This window comes from Rhinolophus sinicus, linkage group LG04, assembly GCF_036562045.2.
Source record: "Rhinolophus sinicus isolate RSC01 linkage group LG04, ASM3656204v1, whole genome shotgun sequence".
Taxonomy (NCBI): domain Eukaryota; kingdom Metazoa; phylum Chordata; class Mammalia; order Chiroptera; family Rhinolophidae; genus Rhinolophus; species Rhinolophus sinicus.
In genome coordinates, this window is record NC_133754.1 from 182,366,337 (window position 1) to 182,392,354 (window position 26,018).

Sequence of the window (26,018 nt, forward strand, 5' to 3'; positions counted from 1 at the left end):
GGCCTCTCCGGTCTGTGGCTCCCACAGGCCTCAGTAACTAACAGCCTACACCCCTTGCTTAGTGTGTTCTCTTCCTAACCTTGGGAGGGGAAGGGGGCACTGAGCTGAATTTAAATTTTGAACCGGGCTTAGAAAGGACAGATTGTGACCTGTCCAGGGCCACATGGCAGGAAGCTCTTTAGGTCTCACCCCTCAAGGAGGCACTCCTGACCATGACCACCCCTGCATCCAATCTTGATGCCCTTTCAGACCTTCAGAGCTTCTTGTATCAGGAGGCCAATCACTGCCCACTTGGTCAGCTGACATGTGCTGCCCCCACTACCAGGGAGCCCTCCAGTGCCCATGACCTCTCTACCTGCTATAGCTCAGTCCCCAGTGGGGGTTAGGCACAGAAAACAGGCTCAGAGAGATGATGGGTCAGGACCAAGTCCACACAGCAAGGACCCAGAGGACTCTGGTCCAGCTCTGCCTTACCCAAAGTCCCAGAGAGCAAGGACGCTGCCTCAGTCACCCTGCGTCCCCAGGCCTGGCACAGCCTGAGCCCAGCACACCCTGTGTGAGGAAGGGCCCAGGGTGAGCTAGGGGAGGGGCGGCTGGCTGAGGCAGCTGAGGGGCCTGAGGAAGAATGGGGAGGAGCAGGGGCTGGGGACTCAAAGCCGGGTGGCCATTCCATGCGAATCAACCCCGATGGAAGCAAAGAAAAAGGAGTAAAACCGAATGTCCTCGGAAATTCCTTTAGTGCTCAGCTGTCCATGAAAACAGGATAAAGTGGCTTCCTCTGTCTGTGCTCCCGCTGTGCAGGGTGGAGGCGCTGAGCTCAGGCCAGGACTCCTGAGTCAGGGCAGGGGTGGGGTGGAGCTCTGAGCTGGAGAAGGGGCTCCAGCATTGCTACTTGAGAGTGTCTAGGTGGGTGCAGACTTGGGAGAAGACACTGTCCACAGAACCTTCAGCATTGACCTATAGGGAGACAGGCCGTGAGCACAGAGATGCTGGGTGGGCCCCACTGAGGCAGGCTCCTCCTCCAGAGGCTGGGCCTGGCTCCTGAGCCCAGCCACAGTGGACAGCAGCCCCTCATCAAAGCAGTGGGGAAACAAACCAAGGCCCAGGGAGGAGGGCTGGCCCAACGACACGGCAATTTGAGGCCAAGCCAGGCAAAAGCTGGGCTTCCTAGGGCTCCGTTGGGCCTGCAGGGGGCGCACCTTTCGTACGATGCCACGTTTCTCATAGAAGACGATGACAGGTTCTGTGGCCTTGTAGTAGGTATCCAGCCGCTTCTTAATGGTCTCCTCATTGTCATCCACACGTCCACTGGTCTCTCCACGCTTCAGGAGCCGCTGCGTCATGGTCTCGGGGCCTGCGTCCACATACAGCAGCAGCGAGGGCTCTGCGATCTGCAGATGGGGCATTAGTCACAAGGGCCCCATTCCTGCCCCCTGGGGCCATCTCCTCCCCATCTTCCCACTTCTGGGGCCCCACTTGAGATCTACTCAGACCTTGAAGCCCTTTCCCAAGGCAGCCTGACAGACCTTCCTAAAAACAATGCCCACAGAAGAAAGTGCACACACCTAAAAGGGCCTGCCCCCACCCCAGCCCTTCTCGTTTCCCGCTTCTCTCTCCCTTGTTCACCTTGCTTCAGCCACACTGACTCCCTGCAGTGAAGGATGGCTCTCAACCTCCTCCTATACCAGGCCTTTGCTCATGCCAGGAAGCTCCCAGGAACTCTTTCCCCCAATAACAAGTGCTCACTTTCAGATTTGACCTAAACGCTCATTCCTCTGGACAGTCTTCCTGGATGCCACCCCCACCACCATCTCCAGCCCCCTGGGACATGCTCTTCCAGTCCCCTTTACTTCTGCCTGGAGTACCTCTGAGGAACGCCAGGAGGGCCTCTGGATATTTTCCTAATGTCCCTCTCTCCAGCCTGGCCCAAGTCCCTGAGGGCAGAGAGGTGTCTATCTTACACCAGTGGGGCTGGGTAAGGACTTGACAAAGGAACCAGGGCTGAGGGGCTGCAGTGCTCGGGGAGGCTCTGAACAATGTCATTGTTATTGGAATGAGTGTTTCATCACCAGGAAGCGTGGGAGGGCAAGAAGGAATAAGGCCGACCCGTCTTCCTTTGGTGAAGACCTGGTGCCCCCTGGTGTCCAGACTCAAAAAGACCAGGGCCTAGACCCCTGCAGGCCACAGCAGGGCTGGGCCCTGTGCCTAGCTGGCGCCCATACCAGCACCCACAACAGCCCCAGGAGGGCTGGGGACTTTCATTAGCCCCATTTTCTGAATGTGGCCCTGGGGGTCAGAGGTGATGTGACACAGCTGGTGCATGTGGGCCAGGCCAGGACATGCCTGGGCTAGGTCCATGTCCTCCTAGTCTGAAGGAAGCCCAGCCAACCCCCATTTCACAGATAGGGAAACTGAGGCCCAAATCAAGGTAGATACTTCCTTGAGGTGTTGCGGCCACTTAGAGGTCAAGAAATACAGTATCCTACCTCTGGATGAAGCCCAACGCTATGGAAGCCTAAAGATGGGCCTAGCCTCACAGAGATGGGGAGTGGGAATGAGGGTCTGATTCTGTCCCCAGCCCATCTCAGTCCCCACTGCAAGGCCTAGAAGGAGTCCCTCTGCCAAGAAGCCCTCCCTGAGCCCCCCAGCACCCTTGCTGACCTCTCCCGCTTAGACACTTGCAGCTTTATCTGTTTTTCCCATATGGTGTGTGACGCCAGAGGTATAGGCATATGTGCATATATGTGTGTGCCCATGTGTGTGCATACCTGTGTATAGGTGTACTGAGTTCATGTACGTGCATTGCCTGAGGCACGTGTGTGTGCATTGCCAGATGTGTGTACACATGTACACAGCCTGTGTGCATGTATGCGTATGTCTGTGGCCTTGGGCACACATATGTAGTGTGCACATGTATGAGTGCTTGTGTGCCTGTGTGTGCATGCACATGCCTGTACATGTGTGTGGGGGCGAGGCACTCCCACCCTGTGGGCACCCATTTCAGACAGCTCAGAGGCATCATCCTCAAGGCCCACTCTCCAGCCAGACCACCTGTGGCCCCTGAAAGGAGACTGGACTCCACTCCCTGGCATTCAAGGTCTCCAGTCAGGCCTGAATGTCCCTCTCCCACATCCCCCCTAGGTGTCCTGTCCCAACAGCTTCTGTTCTCCCCACACTGGCCTGACCCTTCCAGCTGTCTATACTATTCCCTGCCCCACTGACCACGTATTTGCAGGGTGCCAAGCCTCACTTTTGCAGGATACATACTCTCTAATCCCCATGATGGCCCTCAAGGCAGCTGTGCCCTGTCTCTCCCCATTTTGCAGATGGGAACACTGAGGTTCACACAGGTAGAATAATGGCCCAAGGCCTTGAGCAGCTGAGCTGGAACCTGAGCCCAGGCTTGTGAACTCCCCAGCCTGGTGCTTCCTATTCTAGACTTTTCCTCTAGACTTCCAAAAAGAATCCCAGAAAGTCTCCCCTGGTTCCGCTCCTTATCCCAAGCCCCACAGATCAGTCTCTCTCTCTGCCCGTCACATCAGCCTCTCCCTGGCCAGCCCACGTCACAGCCCCCGCAGGCCACCCACCAGGTGGTGCCTTACCCTCTGCTCAAACTCTATCCCCTGCTGTACTTCCCGAGGGTAGCCGTCGATCAGGAAGCCTTTGGAAGTATCGACCTTGGCCATCATGGCGTCCCGGAGCATGTCCAGCACTGTCTCCTGGGGGCACAGCAGAAGGAGGGGCCATGAGCCCCTCTTCCCCCCCTCATCTGGGCCCTGGAGTGTGCTGCCCCACAGCTGAAAGCCCTCTGCTCTAACACAGATGTCCCAAGCAAGCCTCCCTCTCCTGGCCTTCTCTGAACTGAGAAGACTTGACTGGTGGATCAAATCACTTATTAATTCAATAATATTAACTGAGCTCCTCCTCTCAGCCAGCTCCTGTTGAGGCCCCAAGGATACAGTTGTGAACAAAGCAGACCTGCCTTGCCCTTGCGAAATGCACAGTCTGCTGAGGGAACAATTACAAAGCTGATTTATCAATTTCCAAGCATGATACAGGTGATATGGGTAAAGAAAGGGGCTACTGGAGTATAAAGTTAGGGGGCAGTATCAGCCCTTCCTTTCAGGAAGGTCTGAAAGCTAAAGAGGAAAAAAAGCATTCCAGGCAGGAAGGAGTATAATGAGTTTGAGGGGACAGAAAGGCCAGGATGTGGGAGGGCGGAGGGGTCAGCAAGGCAGGGTTCTGGAGACTCTTGGGAGCTTCTGGAAGGAATTTTCTGCCAAGGGCAATGGGGATCCACAAAAGGGTTCATAGTCAGGGAGGTCATGGTCAGCCTTGCCAGTTTGTCATGGGTTTTGCTGGCTGACGTCTGCTCAAGGCCACCATCACCCCCCACCCCCCACCCGGCCGGGGCCCACTCACCAGTGGCACCAGCTGCCCCTTCTCCATGATTTCCGACAGCATCTTGCCCCTGGCTGAGCCCGAGCTGACCTCGGCCCGCAGGAGGTCCCCGGTGGAGAGGTGGGTGTAGCCGTACTTCTGGACAATCTTCTCACACTGGGTGCCCTTCCCTGAGCCAGGCCCGCCTGCAAGCGCCCACCCATTCAGAAGCCCCAAGAAATGGGGCCCCCGCAGGGACAGGGTCTACCGGGGACATCCAGCGAAGGATGGGCAGAGCCCAGGGTGCAGCCCCAGGCCCTGGCTCCCCCCAGTGCCTGTGAAGACCCCCCTGCTAGTGCCTCACCCGCCTGCCTTGGACTCACCCACCACAAAGATGATCTTGGTTTTCTTCAGCTTCTCTGTGGGAGAGAAAAGGGGAGCAGAGTTCAGTCACTCGCTTGACAAATAGCCAGAAGCACTTCCAGAGTCTCAGGCCTGTGCTGGGCCAGAGGCAGAGGGACAGACACAGCCCGGGCTCCTGCCAGGGAGGCAGACAAGTCACAGCCCAGAGTGAGTGGTGATGGGGTGAGGAAAACTCAGAGACTGGGACAGGTCAGAGGGAGAGAGGGTGTTCTAGGCAGAGGGACCAGCAGAGGCACAGGCCGTGGGGGGGACTCCGAGGGGCTCAAATGCCAACTCTCACACCCCCTCCCTGGCTGGCAGCAGCGGGTAACCTCTAGCCTTAGAGTCTTCCTCACTGCGGGAGCTTCCTGCTGAGCAGCAGGCACCCATGGTCCTGTTCTGCTGTGTCCCCTACCCTTCCCCTGCCAGGCCCTGGGCCTGCCCATACCCCCCGCCTTCCCTGGGTGGTACAAATGTGGAGTTGGCAACCACAACATATGTTGCCCTGGAGACAGTTGCCGGGGAAGAGGGCTGTGGTGGGTAGTGGAACTCTTGCCCAGAGGGAGGCCAGCTTACATTCCAGCCTCTGCCTCGCAGACCCTTAGAACTTAGACCACAGCCCCACCGACAGAGGGAAACTGAAGCCTAGAAAGGCAGGGGCCTGCTCCAGGGCTTCCAGAACCTGAACTGGAAGCCAGGGCCTCTTCCCAGGCTGCTGGCCTTCCCTTCTTCTCCGGGGAAGCAGAACCTTGCTGTGAGACCTTAAGAAAGATTTCCATGCCCCTCTCTGGTTCTCTGTCACTGTCTTAATGAGTAGGTGAGCTCGGCAGCTCCCAGGGGCCCTCCTGGCCATGGGGCTAGAGCCTAGAGGAGCTGTCAGAAGAATGACTTCTCCTGTGGGTTCCCACCACCTGCCTACCGTGTGATGGGCACAAGCCTGAGTGTGGGGGAGGCCACAGCCCAGTGGCAGCTGACTTTTGGAGCCCCAGGGGTGAAAGGGTGACTGCGGGTTTCAGGCAGCAGCAGCAGCAGCAGCAGCCAGGCCCACTGGGCTCCTTTAAGAGCTGCCCAGGCTGAGGCACAGTGCCAGAGATGGGATGGGTGGCGCTGACAGAAGGCAGGCCAACTAGGCTGTCTGCTCATGACGCCTTCAAAGTCCAGCCCATAAGCGCCAGGAGGGTCCAAGACACCCCCAGGACCCTCCCCCACTGGATGACCAGGAAACTGCATCCCACAGAGGTGCATTTGCACACTTGGGGCTTCTCCACAGGGCAGGCCTCTCCTTGCCAGTGCCCACCCTCTCCAGAAAGAGGCAGGAATTCAGCTCTAAAAATACCAGCATAGGAGGTGAGCCGTGGGGCTCTCCTCAAGGAGGCCTCGTCACTTCTAAAATTAATCTTGAAGTTGGCACATTCCGTGAGAGGCCTGAGGAGGAGGCTGAAGGCTCCCACACAGGCCCCCTCAGGCAGTCCCAGAGCGTCTCCCGAAAGCACACCTCCTTAACAGATGGGCACACTGAGGCCCAGGCAGTGAGAAGGAGAGGAGAGGAGCCTTCATACCTTCCATTCTGCCAAGGTCCGGGGAGCCAACTCAGCGCTCTGCAAAACAAGGGTACAGATGGGGAAGGTGAGCGAGATTCTCACCACCCTGCCTCTGCTTCCGCCAAGCCACCGGTGTGTGCCAGGCCCTGACATGCCTTCAGAAGGCGGAGGGGGCTGCTGGGTAAAGGGAAGGCCCAAGAGCCTGGATGACCTTGGGAAAGTCATCTTTCTTCTGTGTGCTTCCGCTGCCTCACCTGTCAAGAAGGACAGCAGCTTCCTCCTGGCCACTGAGAGGCATAAACAGAGACGCCAGCAACTGCTCAGCTGCTCCCCTTGCAAATCCCAGAAAACACAGTGCAGTCCTGCATCTGCCTGACACCTTGACAACGCTGGGCTCCCCAGGGCTGGGAGGAAAGCTGCTGGGGAGGCCGGAGGCAGGAGGAGTGACAGGGAGCTGGGTGTGTCCTCCGCTGGGATGTGGTTTGGAAGCAGATACTCAAAAGGACACAAAAGTCGGAAGGGAGGAAGCTGCGGGGGCCATTCTTGTGGAAGCTGCGGGGGCCATTCTTGTGGACACTGTCCTGCAGTTTTCAAATAAGGGGGTCCCTAGGCTCTCATTCCCTGGCCCCCTGCAGGACCAACTTCCACTCCCCATGTGGCTCCTGCCCCCTGACCCCTTTGAGGAGCTTGCTCCACTGCCCTCCCATCCCCTCAGCATATAGATCAACCCCAACCCCTCCTGGGACCCCACTCTGCTTCCACAGCCGCCCAGGGACCTCCCTCAACCTCCCCTTACCATCAATCTCTTTAGAACTGCTGCCTATACACCGTTGGCCTCCACCCACCCTCCCCAAGGCTACTAGCAACCATCACAGCCTGATCTTGCCTTGCCCTTTGACCCTCAACCCTCTCAGCATTCCTCCCTCCTGGGACCCTCACCACAGGCCTCTACTCCACCCTCTCACTGTTGGTTTCAGATTCCCAGGGACCCCAGCCCACATCCCTACCTAGCCAGCCCAAGCCTCTCTAGCCAGCCCCCAGATATGGCAGAGACCCCTCAGGCTCTGAACAGTCCCTCCTGCGTCCATAGCTAGATGCCCTTCTCTCACACCCATCTCCGCCCTGCATAAGCTGACCCCAGCCCTCTGGTTCCTGAACTTCTTTCTAGTCTGTGTCCTCAGGGCCACTTCCTTGTTTCAGGCAGGTGGCCTCCCTACCTCCATACCCCACCAGGCAATCCGCAGCATTTTCCCACAAGCATAAGACTATGTCACTTGCCTGCCTAAAACTCTTCCATGTGTGGCCCTCTCATTTCCCAACATAAAGCCTGGGCCCCAAATGTAGCTGACAGCCTGGCGATTTGCCCCCACCCCTCTGCAGCTTTATCAGCTGCTGTCTGAACTACTGCTGGGAGCTCCCTCACCTACAGTGACCATTTCTCACCTCGAGGCCCCAGCTCATGTTGCACCCAATGTCTGGGTGCCTTTACCCAAGGTGCTACTGTTTAAGACTCAATTCAGGTGTCACCTCCTTCAGGAAGCCTTCCTGGACTCTGCCCTCCACTCCCACACTGGCAGGTATTTCCTCTAAAATTCTCCCAATGTCACTGTATTGAATATCTCTGTTGTACTGCAGGCCTGCATTCCCCTGGCCCAGGCTGAGCACAGGGCTGGGGAGCCTCACTCCATCCTCACAGCCATCTTCGGAGGGAACTGAAGTTTAGAGAAGAGAAACTTGCTCCAGGGCCTGGCTGGGGTCAAACCTGGAGCTGCCGTTTTCTGCTGCTTTGGGCCCAGCACTCAGTAGGTCCTTAAGCAGCTTTGCTGACTGTGCTGCTTGAGAGGCATGAGTTACAGCCTCTTTCCTGTTGAGTGTGCTTAAGGAACGGTAGTAGCTGCCAACACTGTCCAGCAGCTGGCAGGGGAGGGGGAGGGTCCCCAGCCCAGGAACAGCCTGCAGTGACACCTGAGGATTTGCCTCTGACCTCACCCTGCTCCGCTCCCTCCTAGTAACCTAAGCCCCTCTGTCTGTTGGCATCTGCCACCTACTGGGTCCAAAATAACCTGGGTCCTGAGGAGGCCTCACAGAGGCCAGGGGTCCAGGATGGAGTTGGGTTACATACTCAGCACCCAGGCCTTATACGGCCCCCGGATCAGGGTGGTCTCCCCAGAAGCCTGAGGAGCAGAGGCCAGAAGGACAGAGACAACTTAGGCCCAGGTGTCCCGTCTCCCAACCAAGAGCACCCTTTACAGTGGCTGGCAATCAACCAGGGTTCAAATCCCAAATCTATCACTCAGCTGTGTGACCTTGGGCAGCTGGTGTCCCTTCTTTGGGCCTGCACCCCAGGCCCTGTCCTGCTGCCCTGAAGAGTCCAGGGTTGGTAGCTGAGCAGTGCTCAGGAAAGTCCCCAGGTGCTGGCCCCAGCGCCCCTGCCCTTTCAGAAGGCTGAGGCAGGGGCCAAACATCCAGGGGGCATCCCATCCCCCCAGCACTCAAACTGACAGGATAGTTCCTCCAATCACAGAGGCTGCTCTGCCAGCCCAGGTCATTGACAGAGGGAGTCAGGCCATAGCCCCCCTCCCTGGGCCCCAGCTGGGATGTGCCAAGGACAGGAACCTGGAGCTCCAGGAGTACCAGGCAGGACAAAAGGGTGACTGTGTAGGAGGTTGAGAGGGACTGCAACACACACACACACACACACACACACACACACACACACACACACACACACACACGTACGCACGCACAGTGTGGCATGAATACCCAGAGCAGAGCCTGGGGAGAACAGATAGGCAAATATACACAGATCATAACCATGGACACACACAGCCACACAAACCCCAAGGATCCCGACGCCACAAACACGCACTCCCCAGATGCTTGCGGCTTCCCCAGTCCCCGGAAAGGCACTTCCCCCACGTGCACAGACAGACAGGGGCACTCACTGACCTGGGGGTGGGGTGCGGCTGGGTGCCGGGGCCAGTGCGTGCCCTGCCTGTCCTCGCCAGCCACCCACCCGCAAAGGAGACTATTTATAAGGCTGTCAGCAGCGCGTGGCATGCCGGGAGCCAGCTTCGCGATGGCAGGAGGGAGGGAGGAGGGAAGGAGAGCAGACCGGGCAGGGAGGAGACTGGACCAGAGCAGAGTCTTAATGGGAAACCAGAGCAAGACTGGATGGAGTCCTCCATCCGGGTGGCTGTGCCTACACCTTCACACAGCACTTTACAGTTTGCTGAGGGTTTTCCATTCCAGCGTTACCTCCTCCATGCCCGCATTGCTCCAGGGGGACAGGACCAGGCTTCCCATATGACAGCTGGGGAAACTGAGGCCCAGATAGAAGAGGCTTTTTGTACAAAATCCCACAGCAAATTGGTGGCAGAGAGGCCAGACCAGGGAGGGAAGGGACCAAGGCACGGATTCAGGGGGTTTTGCTGGCCAGACCAGTCCTCCAGTCCCTCCTCAGGTCCAGTCCAAGGCACCTGGGCCAAGACCCACCTGGAATTCCTCCTCCCTTGTTGGAAGGGATCCAAAGAACTCCTCTGGGACTGAAACTCTCCAGGACCCCAAAGACCACCCACGAAATCCTCTGCCAGCTGGTGGTTCTGTACAAGATTATAAAAAACCAACGCTGCCCCCATGAAGCTACCTGGCAGCTCCCAGTGAGGCGAGCCTGAGTATGTGGGACACTCAGAATGCTGTACCCGGATGGCGGAACTGACGAGCCTGATAAAAAGAACAGCCCCCATTAATGAGCACTTACTGCAGTACCAGGCACAGGGCAGCGCACCAGACTCAGGCCATGTCTGTGAGTTCTTAAACCTGGAGTAAAGTGAGGTTCACACCTGCAAAACAGCTTGCCTGCGGTTCCCAAGAAGAAAGTGATGTGTTTATCCATGGAGACTGACACATAGCAGTAGGTGCTCAATAATGTAGTAGAACAGAGACCAGGACCGTGCAGCTTCAGCACTCCGGCCCTTGACCACTAAACCATGACCTTGGAGGCAGCAGTCTCAGATGATAGGGTGGGTTAAATTTAGAATTTGTCTTACAGGTACTAGGGAGCCATGGAAGGTGTTTGAGCAAGAGAGTGAGACTTCCCAGAGAGTGAGACCACTTTAGGTGGGTGGTTTCTTAGCAACAGCAGCAGTCTAGATACCAGAAGGCCTGGATCTAGTCCCAGCTCTGCCACCTGTGACATCAGACAAGGTCCTTACTCCTTAAGACCTTAGTCTCCCCATCTGTGGGAGGACAGGTGCTGAGTCAGAGGGTCTGCCTTAGAAGTTGTTTGAAAGGCCCTCTCCAAAAGGTGGCTGTGTGCATTGGAACAACCTTTGAGGGAAGCAAATTGAAGATGTCAATCAAAATTTCAAATGTGCCCTTCACCTTTAGGAATCTCACACACGGGCACAAAATGTGTACAGGACGGTTTCCTAGTGCCCGTGGGGACTGACTGGTGGGAGGGACAGTGGTACAGCCAGGGAGTGGAGAGGTGGTGACTGCCCTAGAGTCAACATGAGAAAGGAAGCCAGAGATCTGTGAGGCTGGCAGGGCAAGAAAAACTGGCAAAAGCCCAGCTGCCTCGGACTTACCCACCTTCAACAATTCTAAACATGCAGGGACAGGGATGTGTGTGTGTAAAATCTAGTCCTCATTTTTTTTTCTTTGCATTTTAACATCTCTGAAATTGTGTTGTCTTATAATCAAATCAATGGCATCTTCAAGTTGATGAAATAAAGCAGAACTGAGAAGGGTGTGTGTGTGCGCGTGAGCTCATGGGGTGGAGGTGGGACTTGCACTTCTTTCTTTTCTTTCTTTCTCTCTTTCCTTCCTTCCCTCCCTCCTTCCTTCCTTCTTCTGTTTTTTTTTTTTTTTTTAATACAACAAGCAGCTATCACTTTTTGTATAAAACACTTTTAACACAGATGTACTAGCTCGAGGACATTATCTGGAAGGTTATCTGGAGGAAAAATCTGGAAGGTTATACCTTAGACTGTTAAATGAAATAAGCCAGTCACAAAAAGACGAATACTGTATGATTCCACTTCCACGGGGCATCTAAAGTCGTCAAATTCATAGACACAGAAAGTAGGATGGTGTTACCAGGACTGAGGGCAAGGGGACATGGGAGTTGTTTAATGGGTATAGAGTTTCAGATCTGCAAGATGAAAAAGTCCTGGAGATTTGCTTCACAACAATGTAAAAATACTTAACACTAATGAACTGTACAAAATGGTTAAAAATGGTTAACTGGTAACGCTTATGTACTTTTCTTTCTTCCTTTTTTACCACAATAAAAAAATAAATTTAAAAATCTTAAAAACTGAAAAAAAGAAACCTATTTTAAGTTTTAACTATTTCATTGATTTTTTACCTGTTGATTTTCCAGCAATGCTGGAATATTAGAATTTCAGGATTTTTTTTTCTCAGATATAACCTATAGAAAGAAAAAAAGGAAGGAGAGAGGAAGAGAGGCAGGGAGGGAGGAAAGAGGCAGGAAGGGAGGGAGGAAGGAAAGAAGGAAGGAAAGAAAGGAAGGAGAGAGGGGAGGGAGAGAGGGAAAGAAAAAAATTGCATGGAGGAAAAATCTGGAAGGTTATACCTTAGACTCTTAACAGAGAATAGGTGATGCTCTCACTTTCTATCTTATATCATTTGTATAGTTTCAGTTATTTTATAACATTAAAAATACCTAAAAACATAACCATATCAAATGAAACCAATTTTTAAAAGCATGGTTAAAGAAAGAATTCCCAGGTTTGAAAACAAGCCAGCATTGGAGACTAAATCTGGGCCGGCCTCACTCTGAGGTTCCCAGCTGGATCCAGGCATCAGCACACAGGGCCCCTAAGGGGCTGGCTGCCCCAAGTGGGCCCAGCTGGACTACTGAGCACCCACAGGAAACTGGCTGATCCGGGAAGCACATGTGGGGTTTGCAGCTGGTGGGAGATGCCCCCACACCCGAGCAGGGGTGGAGGGGCTCACAGGGGTAAGAAGGATACACAGGGATGCAGGGGGACATGAATCCCAAATGAGGAGGTGGGTTTGGTCCTGGCCACAGTGAAGGTTTCCGAGCAAAGAGAACTGTGATAAGGTGGCTTCTGGAAGATAATTTTGGCAATGAGTGTACCAGTCTCCATGAGTTCCCTCTGGGAGGGCGGGGGGAAGTTTGTGGGGTTGAGGACTAGGCCCCAGGCCTCCTGCCCTCAGCATCCTCTACCAGTCCTACTTCTTGCTGCTGCTAAACTGAATTTTCCCAGGGTCCACCTCCAGCAACCTAGCCCCTCTTAAGCCCCTCCCACATCTCCCTTCATAACCCCCAGTGGGCAGATTCCCAGAAGCCTCTGCACAGGGCTGGAGGGTGCTGCATTCCTGTATCCCCATCCCCATGCAGCGCCTTAGGCTCACCACATAATGTCTCTGCAAGGAGTCCCTGTTTCTCCAACACGCCCAGCACCACCACCATTGCTATGCGTGGTTGGCTCAGGCTCTAGGCCCAGCAACCTCCCAGCCTCCTGACTGTCCTGCTGTCTGAGCAAGGATGACCTCTCCAAACAAGAGGGATTGAGCCTTTGTCGCCCTCAGGCTGGCACTCATGGCCTTTTGCCATCTGGTGCCAAGGGTTCTCATCTCCCACTGCTCCTTCCTTCTGTAGTCTTGCTGCCTGCTGGGCAGCGAGGCTGTGGGTCCCACCAATGGGCTATTGTTTGGACCATTCTTCCCACCTGACATTCCCTCCCTCTTCAATTGCACCTAATACAGCACATGGCACGTGGCTACTTACTGAGAGAATGTATCCATGAACCGAGAGACAAATGCAGGGTGCCATTCTCTCCTCCCAGCTCCATGGACCACCATCTCAGCTGGCCCAGCGCCCAGGGAAAGCTCTTTCTGGGTTCCCAGCAGGCCGCCTGCCCTTGTCTCACACAGTCACCCTTTGTTATGCCTCCTGCTCCCAAGGGCATCTTATCTGCCTAAACAGGTTGTAATCTCCCAAGGTCATGGACCCCCTTCCCTCTGCCAACCTGGAGTCGAAAACAAGGGCTTTTACTCAACCACAGCTCACCACACCCCTCACAGGGTTGCAGCCCTGCCTGACTCCTGCCTGCTGGGTCCTGCAGGAAATTCTGGCTCCCTGCCCTCAGCGCCCCCAGGCCCTAGAGCCAACCTCTGATCCCACCACCTACCCGCTCCCCTCAATGGGCTGCTCTGGCCTCCTCCCTCCTATCCCCCCAGATGCTTTCTGTGACAGGGCTGTCATTCTCTCCCGCCCTCCTTCTCTCCCTGCAGGAAACTCTTCCCTCAACCCCTACAGGACTCTTCATCTTTCAGGTCTCAAAAGCCCTTCTCATAGCATCTGTGGTATTGTCTTTGTAACCGTTACTGCCCTTAGTGGCCAGACTGGGGCAGAACCGTCATGGGGCCCCTCCCCTCCCCAGAACCTGAGCTCCTTGAGTACAGTGTGTGGTCCCATTTCAGCCGCGAGGGAACGGGGGTTCTGAGAGGGTAAATGACTTGCCCAAAGGCAAGGTGGCAGCAGGACTGGAAAAGCCCGGTGGGCTTGGTTTGGGAACCCCACACCTCCCCAACCCCCAGAACTGCTAGCTCTCCACCCAAACTGTAAAATGCATGACTCACTGGCCAGCTGAAAAAGCTGGCCATCCTGCTTGTATGTGAGTTCCCAACCTGGAGGGTGTGGGCACTGACCCAAGGAAGTCCAAAACCCCAGGCCAGAGAGAGCCCCGCCCGATCAGGAGACACAGGAAATGGAGCCGGAGCTTAGGTGCATTTATTCCTGTACAAATCATTACAAAACCAAGTCTGGGGGAGTCACTGCCCCCCACACACACACACACATGTGCAATCGTTTGCCTGGTCTCCTCCTCCTCCACCTGGCCCCTCTCATTCAACAGCCTCCTCCAGAAAAGCCCTCCAGTCTTCCCTTCCAGGCTCCAGAAGAGCAGGGGCAAACCCACCCCACTGTGGCCCAGCAATAAAGTGCCTGATATAGAGTGAGGGGGGACAGAACCCAGGCAACACAGCTCCCAGCCCCCTTGAGCTCTCCTAAGCCCAGCTAGAACCTTGGATGACTCCAGAAACTGCAAAGGGACTGCTTGAAACCCCAGTTTGGCTGGGGTCCCCTCCTTCTCAGCCCCAAAGGCTCCTCTAACAGGTGGAAAGCCTCGCTGCTGGATGGCAGAAAACGGGGCCTGGCTCTTTAAGAGCCAAGCTAATGGCAGCTGGGCAGAGGGCTAAGAAACAGCTGAAGGCTTGTCCCATTCTTATCAGAGTCCCCCAAACCTGGGGGAGTTTGCACAAAAATACCCTAATTTCCAGGAAGAGATGGGGAAAGGAACCCGAGATCCCCAGGGAGCTGAGCTCCCAACAATCTGAGACTCCCCAGGGAGCTGAGCCCCCCATCAAGGGAACCCCAGACCCTCAGAACCTTACATGGGCAGAAGGGTGCCAGAGAGGAGTCAAGGGATTTGTCCAAGGCCACTCAGGGCAGAACCAAGACCAAGACGCTGGCCTCCCACCTCTGGGACCCCTACACAAAACCCCACAAATGCCCAGCCGGCTTCTAGACAGTGGCCACCTCCCATGCAACCTCTTTCTGGCTCTAGGAAGTGAGGGGGCAACACAAAGCTCCCAGCAGCCTGGGACAGGACCCCACTGTCCCAGTCAACAGGAAGTGATTTGTGGACCATCCTGGGGCTTTGAACCAAGGCCTCATGGGAAAGGACGTGTCCTTAGCCTCACAATACTCAGAAATACCCTGATTGACTATGCTCAGACCCTGACTGGACAAGAAATCTCAACACCCCTGATTAACCACATAGAAGTCCAAATCCCTGATTGGCCAAGAGCTACCCCTAGGCCCTGACTGGCTGGAAGATATACTTCTTCAAGACCCTGACTGGACAGGAGACACTCCGGCCAGCCTTGATTGGCCAGGAGATGGCCCTTGGTGGAGTGGCTGGGTGGAGAGCCACTTCTCTTGTATCCCTTGTGACGGCCCCACAGGCAGGGCAGCCTAGGTCCAAGAGGGATGGGAGAAGGTGATCCCGTACAGCTGGGCCCAGGATGAGAAGACCCTCTTCTCGGTGATGAAGCGGTGGTGGTTGCCCTTGCGACTGTGCTCATTCTGGATGTAGGTGACACACTCGTCCGGCCCCTTGGGCTCATAGTAGTGGTAGGGCATGCGCTGCAGGCGGGACCGCTGGCTGGGACAGAGCAGATGGGGGCCATGAGGGCAGGGTGGGCACTGGCAGGGCCCTTCCCCTTGTGAGCCCCTGACCTGCTGTAGGACCTCAGTGGAGAAAATCCCTACCCCTCCCTGGGCCTCAGTTTCCCCATCTGTAAAATGGGTGCAGAGTAGATTAGGTTTGTGACCACCAAATGTTTTCTTTTTTAAAAAAATGCAAACCTTTTCCTGTCCCTAAGAGGATGGCAGAGTAGGGTAGAGGTAAGGTCTGTGGGCTCTAGAGCCTGCCCACCACACTTTACTGTTTGTGGGACCTTAGGGCACTAGCAAAATGTCCTCCTCAGTTTTTCTCATCTATGAAATGAGGATAATAACATACTTTTCTTAGGGTCTCTGTGAGGAGTGAATGAGATAATAAATATAGACATGCTTGGGACATGTTCAGCACTCAGTAAAGAATAGCTGTCACCTTGTGGGCTTTTCATATAGTAATAATAGTTATTATTAATACACAAACTCTGGACTCTGGCTGAGCTTGGGGTAGCTCCAAGGAGCCAGTCCCTCCAGCCAGTTTCCAGGCCCCCAGCTCTGTCCCGCAGCCAGTGACTGGGCATTGTCCTGGGGGGGCGCTCACCTGCAGTAGTCAGGGGGGACCATGCCATAGACGTGCACGTGGTCACACAACTCCACTGCAATCACCATAGTGAACCAGCCTGTGCTCAACCACGAATGGGACTTTTCCCTGCGGGCAGAGAGCAAGCATGATAAGGGGGCATGCAGGCAGGGGTGGGACAGGCAGGGGAACCAGTCAATCCCCCCAGTTTCCAAAAACTCCACCCACCCATTCATCCCCCCACTGCAGTCACCCCCAATCCTGCCCGCCGTGGGAGCAGGGGCATACCGGCAGAGGGCTTGTCTGAGCAGAGGTGAGGGGTGTGGAGAGAGCTCCTTTGAGGGAAAGAGTAGGAAGAGGGCATGCTGGGAATAAACTCCTGGGGAGACCAGACACACTTGGGCAGGCTGGGAGCGACCATGACCACAGAACATGCTAGAAGCAGCTGTGCCTATTCTAGTAGCAAACTCCCAAGGGGTGACTAATCAGAGACAGTCATGTTAACAGTGACAAGTTCAGAGCAAAGTATGGAAGAAGGAGCTAAGAGCCTAGAGCTGTGCTTCTCACTACAGAAGCCACATGGAACATATGTGGGTACCTGTGAGCCCTTGACAGGGGCTGCGGTGTGTTGTCAATGTGAAATATACGCTGGATTTCTTAGAGAGTATGAGAAAAAGAATGTAGAATATGTCATTGATAATTTCTGACATTGATTACATGTTGAATTGAAAATATTTTGGATACGGGGTGACCGGTTAGCTCAGCTGGTTAGAGCGTGGTGCTAATAACACCAAGGTTGCTGGTTCGATCCCGATATGGACCACTGTGAGCTGCACCCTCCAGAAAGAGGGAAGGGAGGGGAGGACAAGGGACGGGAGAAAAAAAGAAAAAATATTTTGGATATATTTGATTGAAGGTGGTTCTCTGAAAAGTTTAAAAGAAAATAAACCTCTCAAGACTGACAAGAGAGAAAAGACACAAATTACCAATATCAAGAATAAAAAAAGAGGATATCACCATAGACCTTACAAATATTAAAAGAATAATAAGAAAACCACACAAAAAAACAACATACATGACAACTTAAATAAAATGGGTCAATGCCTTGAAAACCACAAACTACCCAAACTCACCCAAGATGAAACAGATAACCATATCCTGTAACCATTAAATAAATTGAATTCATAGTTAAAATCTTCTGAAAAAGAACTCTTTAGGCCCAGATAGTTTCACTAGCAAATTCTACCAACCATTTAAAGAAGAAATAACACTAAATCGATACAACCTCTTTAGGAAAATAGAAGAGGAAACATATCCCAATTCATTTTCTGAGGCTAACATTACCCTGGTACCAAAACCAGGCAAAGACAGAACAAAATAAACTATAGATCAATATCTCTCATGAACACAGATACAAAAATATCAACAATATTTTTATTGTTTAACAATAATATTAGTAGCATAATATTAGCAAATTAGATAATACAGGGCAGCTACAAAAACCTATAGCTAACATCATATTCGATGATGAAGGACTAAATGCTTCCCCCAAGGGACCATAGGACCAAGGCAAAGATGTCTACTCTCACCACTTCCAATACAATTCAACATTGTATTAAAGGTCCATGGGGCGAACGAGTGGCTCGGTTGGTTGGAGCGCGTCCTCTCAACCACAAGGTTGCCGGTTCAACTCCCGCAAGGGATGGTGGGCTGCGCCCCCTGCAACTAACAATGGCAACTGGACCTGCAGCTGAGCTGTGCCCTTCACAACTAAGATTGAAAGGAAAACAACTTGACTTGGGAAAGTCCCAGAAGTACACACTGTTCCCCAATAAAGTCCTGTTCCTCTTCCCCAATAAAATCTTTAAAAGAAAAAAAAAAGTTCTACCCAGTGCAATAAGGCAAGAGAAAGAAATGAGGCATATATATCGTAAAAGAAGAAATAAAACTGTCCTTATTTGCATGTCCTTATATAATCATCTGCATAGAAAATCATCAAAGAATCTACAAAAATCTCCTAGAACCAATAAGTAAGTTTAGCAGGATTACAGGATATAAGGTCAACACACACAGGTCAATCATATTTCTAAATACCTGCAAGGAATAATTAGGAACCAAAAAAGATTTTTCTAATACCATTTATAATAGCTCCAAAACTTCAAATGTTTTGGTATAAATCAAACAAAATATGTACATGATCTATATGTTGGATATAATGGGTTAAACAAAACATATTAAAAATAATTTCACCTTTTTCTTTTACTTTTTTAATGTGGCTACTAGAAAAATTTAAATTATGTATGTGGCTTGCATTATATTTCTATTGGATGGCACTGGCCTAGCTTTTCTAGGGAGATTAGTCAGAGCAGTGCTGGGAGTGATGTATGCATAGAATAGAGCATGCTGGGAGCAACAGTATGCTTAAAGCAAGAAGTGCTGGGAACAGTCAACACTTTCTAAGAGGCACACTATTCAGGGAGCTCTCCTAGAAAGATGCCAGCAGAGACTGTGCAACCTTACAGCGGAGCATGCTGGGAACCCTCATTTCCTCAGAACGACGCATGCTAGGAGGAAGCCCTCCTTGGGAAACGAGGCCATGCAGAGCATGTTGGAAATGACTTGTGCTAAGAGCCGGACATGAAGAGAACTCTAGGAAACCTGACCAGAGAATGGCAAGAAATGACCACACCCTGAGAGCAGTGCATGCTAGGAGCAACAGGCCTCTGGGCAGAGCACACTGAGGGGGAGCAGGGGCTGTCCAGAGGGAGCAGGCAGGAGGCTGGTACCTGTCCTTGCCCGTCTCACCCCGGAAGAGGTCGTCAAATTGGCGCATGCGGCCGGGAGAGACGGTGTAGGCCTCCATGTTGGGGAACACCAGGCCTGCCCGCTGGATGGTGCGCACAAGGCTGCCCTGGGGTTTCTGCATCTTGTTCGGGGGGCCCCAGAAGATGAACACGGTTTCGGGGGTCCGGTTGACAAACTCCTGGGGTCTCCGCAGCACACGGAATACACTGGAATGGGCCACCACGCGGAAAGTGGTCTTGTTGCCCACATCTGCTGAGTAGCCCGTAGTGGGTGCGTCATTCATGCGGATTGTGCACTCAGCCCGGTCAATCTCAGGGCCCAGCTTGGTGCCCAGCAGGTGGCTGGAGCTGGTGACAATCACACACTGGTGGCACCGGGAGGGCAGCGTCTGGGGGGGCAAGGAAAGTCAACACTGTCACAACCACTCCACGCCAGGCCCTGTGCTTTATACATCCAGGCTTCCAGGAGGCTGGAATTACTATGCCCATTTTAAAGACAGAAAGCAAAGCCTATTCATTCAACATTCAACAAATATTTATAGCAAGCTGGCTAATGGCCAAGTACTTGGGACAAAGCAATGAGCACAAGAGACCCCACACTTGCCTTCAAGAACTCATGGTCGGGGAGACAGACGGCAAACAAGTAAATGGTAAAATAATGCCAGGTGGTAAGTAAAATGGCTAGGAAGAAGACAAAATAGGGGCAGAGGACCAAGAGTGACAGGAGCAGGGGCTGTTTCTGTGTTGTCAAGTACCCCAGTGTCCTCCCAAACCCAGAAGAGACAGATCAGTGAAAACCAGAGACAGCTTTCCTTGACTGAGGAGATGGAAGGATTTTAGTGCTAAGCATGGACACTTGGAGAACTGAGGCCCAGAGAGGGGCAGGGCATTTGTCCAAGGTCACACATCATACAAGGGGCTGAAGGCACTGCAAGCCAGGGCCTTGACTCCCAGGGTCCACCCTTTCCTTTAGGAGGGATCGAGGGAGTGGAGCAGAGGAGGGAGGAAGAGAAGGGAGCCGTGACGGTGGGCTACGGGGAGGATCTGCCTGGAGTGGCTGCCCTACCTTGTTGCCTAGAATGGGGACATAGCCATCGGTGATGCTCCACTTCCTGAGGTTGATGGGCCGGCGGCTGCGGCCTCTTAGGGAGCCGTAATGAAAGACCTCACTGGCACTGTTGGAGCTGTAGAGGATGAGGATGGTGATGAGAGCAAAGAGGATCACGAACACTGCTGACCGCTGCTCCTGGAGAGGGGAGAGGCCGGTGAGGGCCCAGTGACCCTGCAGGCTCGGTGCCCCGCCTCCTTGCCACCTACCACACCTAACTCCTGCTTCTCATTCCAGACCAGTTCAGACACCACCTCCTCCAGGAAGGCCTCCTCCAGCCCCCTGTGCACCCCCATCACAGTACTGATCACACCACCATGAGCTCTGAGGCTGGGACTAGGTCAGCCTCACTGTGATCACAGCTTCTCCAGAGTTCAGCTCACGCAGTACACTCAACCACCTGCAAAGACTCAGATACCATCAACTTCCCTTCCCTAGAGCAGACTTTATATGGACCTTGGGCGCCTCCAGAGAGTTATCTCCCATGAACAGCCTTCCCTGTAGCCTAAGAGGGTAGATTTGTGGCTTCCACCAGCACGGCACCCCAGTGAGTTCTCTGCCATCCATAGCTGTGCCCTCTCCAGGAAGGCCTGAGCCTCAGGCCTGGAGGTGGCGGCTGCTCCTTATACCTGCTATTCCTGTATTGTTTAAAGTTCCAATTTCTTGTTACTCCAATGTCTAATTATAGGTAATAGCTCTTTACATTAAACTTCCTCTGTTCAAATTACGGTGTGGTTTCTCTCTGCCGATTGGACCCAGACTGATACACACATATCACCCTGCCCCCAACCCTCAGGCTCTGCCAAGGCTGTGGTACAGTAGATCCTGGGAAAGGGATGTGCAGGGCCAGGCACACAGTAGATGCTCAGGCAAGTATGAATGAACGGATGATGGGGAATCCTGACACCCAGAGTGATGCTCACAACATTCCCTCAAAGTGGTATCTTTGACCACTGCCCCCATCCCCAGCCTCCCACTCACCTCTACCTCCCCACCCCCACCCCCTGCACAGCACTCCAAGTCAACTTCTCAGACAATCCTTTACCACATATGGACCAATCAAGCCTAGGAGGACAGAGGTAGACCTGGGCCCAGAGAGAGGCAGGATCTTGCCTAAAGCCACATGGATCAGTGGCCACAGCAGGGCTCAAAATCAGGGCCTGCCAGGTATCAGCCGCTTCTTGATGAGAAAGAGAAACTTGTGGTGGCCTGCGTCTGAGACAGGTCGGAAGGAGCCCATCTTACAGAGGGATGTAAGAGGCTGAGATGAGAACAGGAAATGAAGGGGGACTTACTTTGTTGCTACTCATCTCTCTCTCGTGGCTGCTGAGGGGCAGGGGCCAGCGTCCTGCAGGTGGCCCAGGGGGCAGGGATTCAGACTTACACCTGCAAGCCACAGAAAGGTTTATGGCCTGGGTGTCCTCCTCTAGGTCCAGCTGGTCAAAGGCTACACCCTTCCCACCCCTGCCAGCTATCCTACCCACCCATGACTTCAAGGCTCAGGGCTATATCCATTTTGCAGATGGAAACAGAGGTCCAGAAAGGGCAGAAACCTGCCTGAGGTCACACAGCCAGGCGGTAGCTGAGCCCTGCCTCTTTCCTTGCTCCTTGCTCTCTCCTACTCTGCTCCCTCAGCAGGGGCCTCTCCATATACTGGCTGTCCTAGGCAAGTAGTTCCGCACCTGGGGGGTCCTGGCCCCCACCCAGAAGGAACCTCATTCACACCCCTACTCTAAAACTTGCCTTAGGTACCTGTGGCCTAGGAATAAAGCAACATTCCTTACAGGTCCCCAAACTCCTCTGCACTGCATGCTTCCAGGTCTCAGAAACTGTTTGCAACACCCTGCCCTCCTGCACACACCCACTCATCCTCCAAGCCTGCGGTGGGCCATGAACTTCCCGTGTCTCATCTGCGGCCAAGCTGAGCGTTATCTGAGGGCGCAGCCAACATAGGTCCTCACTCAAATTCTCTGCTGTGCCTCCAGAGCCCTGGAGATGGGTGCAGGAGGATCGCTGAATGACTTCGTTAATTAACAGTAAGATCTTGGGGGTTAAGGACACAGACTTATCTGTCAAACGGCCTATAATCCCAGCCCTACCCTCAGAGGGTGGGTGAGGGGCCTCGGGGGATGATGAAGCCTTGGGCAGCCCTTCCTTTCGGCCCCAGCCCCAGTGGCCTCTGCTGTGAGGGGACAAGCCCAGATTTGCTCCTCACTCCCCAACCGATCCCCATCCTCATAGGACCCCAGCTCCTCTCCTTTTCCCCACCTGTCAAAAGGAAACAAGTACTTGTGTCCAGCCACCTCCAGCAGATTCAAGTCCAGCGGGCACTAAGTTTGGGACAGTGCAGAGGGAGAAGAAGCTGGGCTCGCGGCTCCCCAGCTTTGTCCTCCCCTCCTGGGGCCTCTCAGCTCCCTCTACTATCTCCGCCCCCTGACCTAGCTGCCGTTTACTCCTACACAGCCACCGGGAATAGCCAGAGAACTTCCAGCCAAAGGAGGCTCCCCCCCACGCCGCTCCTGATTGGTTAGCTTCTGACCCTGCCCACTGCCCAACCCCGCCCCCTCTCCACGGGAGCTCCCCGCCTCGCCAGCCGGGTTTCAGGTTTCTCCCAGGCCATCCCTCACAGCCAGTCTGGGAGGCCCAGGGACTCTATAATCAACTACAGATCAGAAAACTGAGGCTCATCAGAAGGGAAGAGTGACCTGTCCTTGCACTCACAGCCCATTAAGGCAAAAGCCAGGAGTCCAGAATCTCAGAGTCGCGCCCCCGTCAGCCTAGAAGCCTCTGACATTCCAGGCCCTCACAGGTCCAGCTGAGCCAGGAGCTTCTCTGAACTGAGCCTCCCCACTCACTACTATTTCCTTCAAATGCCCCTTGCTCCAGACATACTAGAGCACTCCAGTTCCCAGCCCTCCCCCCCACATCTTTTGCCCACCTTTGCCTGAGCAGTGCCCTCAGCCAGGAAGATCGTCCACCTTGTCAGCCCTGTCACAATCCTGCTCTGGAGAAGGCCATGGTCAGTACAGCATCTCAGGTTCAAGTGTGAATCCTGGTTCCACCACTTACTGGCTGAGGGTCCTCGGGCAAGCCATGTGACCTGAGCCTCAGTGTCCTCATCTGTGAAATGGGAGTAATTATGAGTAGGTAACTCACTGGGTTATTCAAGGCCAGTGTTAATTTATGTTCATTTGCCAGCGAAACACTCCCCCATCCTCTGATGCCTATCCCAGAGACTTCCCTCTTCTATCAGGAATGTGTTCACAAGCCATGCTAAGCATCACCCACTCACTCACCTTCCTAGCAACACGGCAAGGTAGGGGCGCTTATTTCCCATTTCACCGATGAGAAAACTGAGGTTCAGAGGCAAAATGCCTTACAGTGCTCTGCAGAGCCTACTGGGGGGCCTTGTTTCCAGGGAGCAGCCCAGGGATGAGGCTGACGGGATCCCCCTCGAAGATCCCCCAGGGCTGGAATGGGTCAGAAGCCACCGAGTGTTTGCCCGTCACCTAGCCTGGCACAGAGGGCATGCCTGTTGGGGAGCAACTTGCTCAGTCTGGGAAGACTTCAGTCCAGAGTGCTGGGCCCGGCGCATGGACTCAACCCCAACGTGGGCCGTGCAGTTGGGCTGAGTCTGTGGGTGAGGGCCACACCCTGCCCTCTGTTTGGGGGCTTTGCTTCTCCCAGCCCGGGGAGTCCTCCCGCAGGGTCGGGATGCACCCACGAGCTGCGCGGGAGGAGGACGGGGTAGAAGGGGGAGGGGCCACCTAATTCCTAAATGGGGGGCGCTGAGCCCGTGAATCCACCTGGGGTGGGGGCGACTCACCCTCTGCGCCCCCTTTGCGCTGACCTCCCCCACTCCCGCACTCTGGGGGGTCCAGAGCCCTAGTCCCAGCTGGGAAGAGAAGGGAGGCAGAACGGCGGCAGGGTCCCAGAGCTCCAATGGTGTAGTCAGCGGGAGGAGGCCCCGCGAACCCCACGACGGCCCTTGGGCGCGAGGACCGGGATCTCCGGGGGCGGTTGCCTAGAGAGTGGGTCTAGGGCAGCCACCCGGGCCCCCGCATCATCACTTCCCATCCCCCCGAGAAGCAGGCAGCTCCCCTCCCGCTGCCCGCCCCCGCGCAGCACCTGCTCACCTCCCCTGGGGAGCGCCCGGCCCCCCGCGGCCCCCGAGCCCCTTCACATGGCTCCGGGTGCGGAGAGCCGGGGGTCCCCGCTCCTCCGGCCGCCCAGGCCCCGCCGCAGCCCCGGCCAGCAGGGTCCTAGCGCCGCCGCCGCCGACTCTGCTCAGGCCCAAGCCAGGAAGGCAGGCGGAGCCTCGAGGGGCCGCAACTGGCTCCGCCCCCGAGCGGTGCCGGTGGGGAAGGGTGACGGGCTGGCTACCCCCGGCCCGGCCACGTGAACGCCTCGCTTACTCCTTTAAGCCGCCGTAGTGACAAAGAAAATAGCCTTCCAGACCCCTTTGGTGTGGGTCAGGCCCACTTCTAACTGGCTTTATTGTCACCATGACCTAGATGGGGAAACTGAGTCTTGGAGCACACTGCGCTTGAAATCAGTTGGGTTTCTCCCTGGGCTCCCTACCCAGGGCCTCCCGAGCCCTGCACCCAGTAGTCACTCTGGGTGAACTCAGTGTCCACCTTGGATTCAAATCCAGCTCGGCCCTCTCTAGCCGTGAGGCCTGGCACATTACTTACCTTTTCCTTGCCTTCCTCTGGAAAATAGGGAGAACAACAACCTCGTTGTAAAGATTAAAAATGTTGTTGACTTATAATTTTCAGGGTATTCTTTACATAACTTTATGTGATAGTGAAAAATAACAATAGCCATGATAGGGGCCCTGCTAAAATGAATGCTGCAGATCAATACATATTGACAGAAGGGATGGCCAGGATATTTACGGATGTTTAAGTGAAGAAAACAAGTTAAAGAACTGCATCTCTATAATCCCTTTGCAAAACAAAGGTAAAAATGGGCATTCCCCTCCTGGGAAAAATTCTTGCACATGTACACAACAATGGGCATAGCAGCATTGCTTGAAATAATACTAAACTGGGAACAGCCTATATATCTACCCACAGTAGAACTGACTGTTTTTACATGGTGGTACCTTCACAGTGTGGAATATTAAATAGCAGGGGGAAATGAATGAGCTGCAATTACATGGATGAATCTTAGAGACATAAGGAGTGAAAAAGACAAGACTCAGTAGACAAATGAACTACACAATACATTGTTTAAGCATACAGTGGGCAGTAGGGCACCTCTCAGAACCCGGGACAGGAAATAGCTTTTGCCTATCAGAGTGATTAAAGTTTTCAAAGCAAAACTCAAGAACACAGTTGTCTCAGAGAGGGAGGCAGAGATGTGGGAGGAAACCCAGGGGTGTGAATTTCTAGCACCTGTCTGGTCTTTCATTGGGACATGGGTTCAAGAGGTTCATTATATCATTATGTTGTTTAACTTCCAGGTATGATGAACGCCATCATTTATGTGTATCACAATATTTTTTTTAAATGGCAAAAAAGGAAAGAAATCAAATGAAAAGAAAGATATCTTTTGCGTATTATGGTGATTAAAGTGTTAATAGTGGATATTTCTGGAATGATGAGATTATGGGCTGCTTTTTTTCTTTTGGCTTAACTATTTTCCAAAATTTTAAAATAATGGTTACACAATGTTTTTATATTTAAAAACGTGTTTGTTTGTTTCTAATTTATAAAAAATGGACTGTATAGGGGCAGCCTGATAGCTCAGTTGGTTAGAGGGTGAGCACTAACAGGGTTGCCGGTTCGATTCCCACATGGGCCAGTGAGCTGCGCCCTCCACAACTAGATTGAAGACAAGCAGCTGCCGCTGAGCTTCTAGAGGGGCGGCCAGATGGCTCAGTTGGTTAGAGCAATAGAGCTCTTAACAACAAGGTTGCCGGTTCAATTCCTCCATGGGATGGTGGGCTGTGCCCCCTACAACT

The 26,018-nt window shown here is 53.8% G+C and overlaps 2 protein-coding genes across 16 annotated transcripts; both read right to left on the reverse strand.

Moving 5' to 3' along the window:
* Nucleotides 1–718: 718 nt before the first annotated feature.
* Nucleotides 719–24,311, reverse strand: AK1 (adenylate kinase 1). 4 transcript variants are annotated; one of them, XM_074331077.1, is made up of 7 exons: nt 24,187–24,311; nt 6,342–6,380; nt 4,764–4,799; nt 4,423–4,586; nt 3,603–3,719; nt 1,200–1,391; nt 719–957 (listed from the first exon to the last, which is right to left on the reverse strand). In XM_074331077.1, exons 2-7 carry the CDS (start codon nt 6,346–6,348, stop codon nt 889–891), a joined length of 585 nt encoding a protein of 194 aa, XP_074187178.1. In that variant the 5' UTR covers nt 6,349–6,380; nt 24,187–24,311; the 3' UTR covers nt 719–888. The 4 variants fall into 4 exon arrangements, with proteins under 4 accessions (XP_074187178.1, XP_019584221.1, XP_019584222.1 ...); XM_019728662.2 differs by lacking the exon at nt 24,187–24,311 and adding an exon at nt 9,273–9,417; XM_019728663.2 differs by lacking the exon at nt 24,187–24,311 and adding an exon at nt 6,578–6,899.
* On the reverse strand, nt 14,088–24,328 carry ST6GALNAC6 (ST6 N-acetylgalactosaminide alpha-2,6-sialyltransferase 6). Of its 12 annotated transcripts, XM_074331066.1 has the most exons (9): nt 23,877–24,060; nt 23,347–23,582; nt 22,989–23,170; nt 21,912–22,039; nt 21,346–21,436; nt 20,009–20,188; nt 18,925–19,331; nt 16,160–16,267; nt 14,088–15,540 (listed from the first exon to the last, which is right to left on the reverse strand). In XM_074331066.1, the coding sequence occupies exons 4-9, from the start codon at nt 21,917–21,919 to the stop codon at nt 15,111–15,113; spliced, it is 1,224 nt and encodes a 407-aa protein (XP_074187167.1). In that variant the 5' UTR covers nt 21,920–22,039; nt 22,989–23,170; nt 23,347–23,582; nt 23,877–24,060; the 3' UTR covers nt 14,088–15,110. The 12 variants fall into 12 exon arrangements, with proteins under 12 accessions (XP_074187167.1, XP_074187169.1, XP_074187171.1 ...); XM_074331068.1 differs by lacking the exons at nt 23,347–23,582; nt 23,877–24,060 and adding an exon at nt 24,187–24,328 and having other exon boundaries at nt 14,088–15,544; XM_074331070.1 differs by lacking the exons at nt 21,912–22,039; nt 23,877–24,060 and adding an exon at nt 24,187–24,325 and having other exon boundaries at nt 14,088–15,544.
* Nucleotides 24,329–26,018: the final 1,690 nt, after the last annotated feature.

Coding starts and splice junctions, on each gene's coding strand:
- ST6GALNAC6 (XM_074331067.1), bottom strand. Junction 20,189..21,345: donor GAGAGATGAGTAGCAACAAA/GTAAGTCCCCCT, acceptor TCCCCTCTCCAG/GAGCAGCGGTCAGCAGTGTT. Junction 15,541..16,159: donor GTCCCCCCTGACTACTGCAG/GTGAGCGCCCCC, acceptor TGTCCCAGCCAG/CGGTCCCGCCTGCAGCGCAT.
- AK1 (XM_074331076.1), bottom strand. CDS start 5,172: ATGGGTGCCTGCTGCTCAGCAGGAAGCTCCCGCAGTGAGGAAGACTCT. Junction 4,800..5,114: donor GGAAGACTCTAAGGCTAGAG/GTTACCCGCTGC, acceptor TCTCTCCCACAG/AGAAGCTGAAGAAAACCAAG. Junction 3,720..4,422: donor AGGGGCAGCTGGTGCCACTG/GTGAGTGGGCCC, acceptor CTGTGCCCCCAG/GAGACAGTGCTGGACATGCT.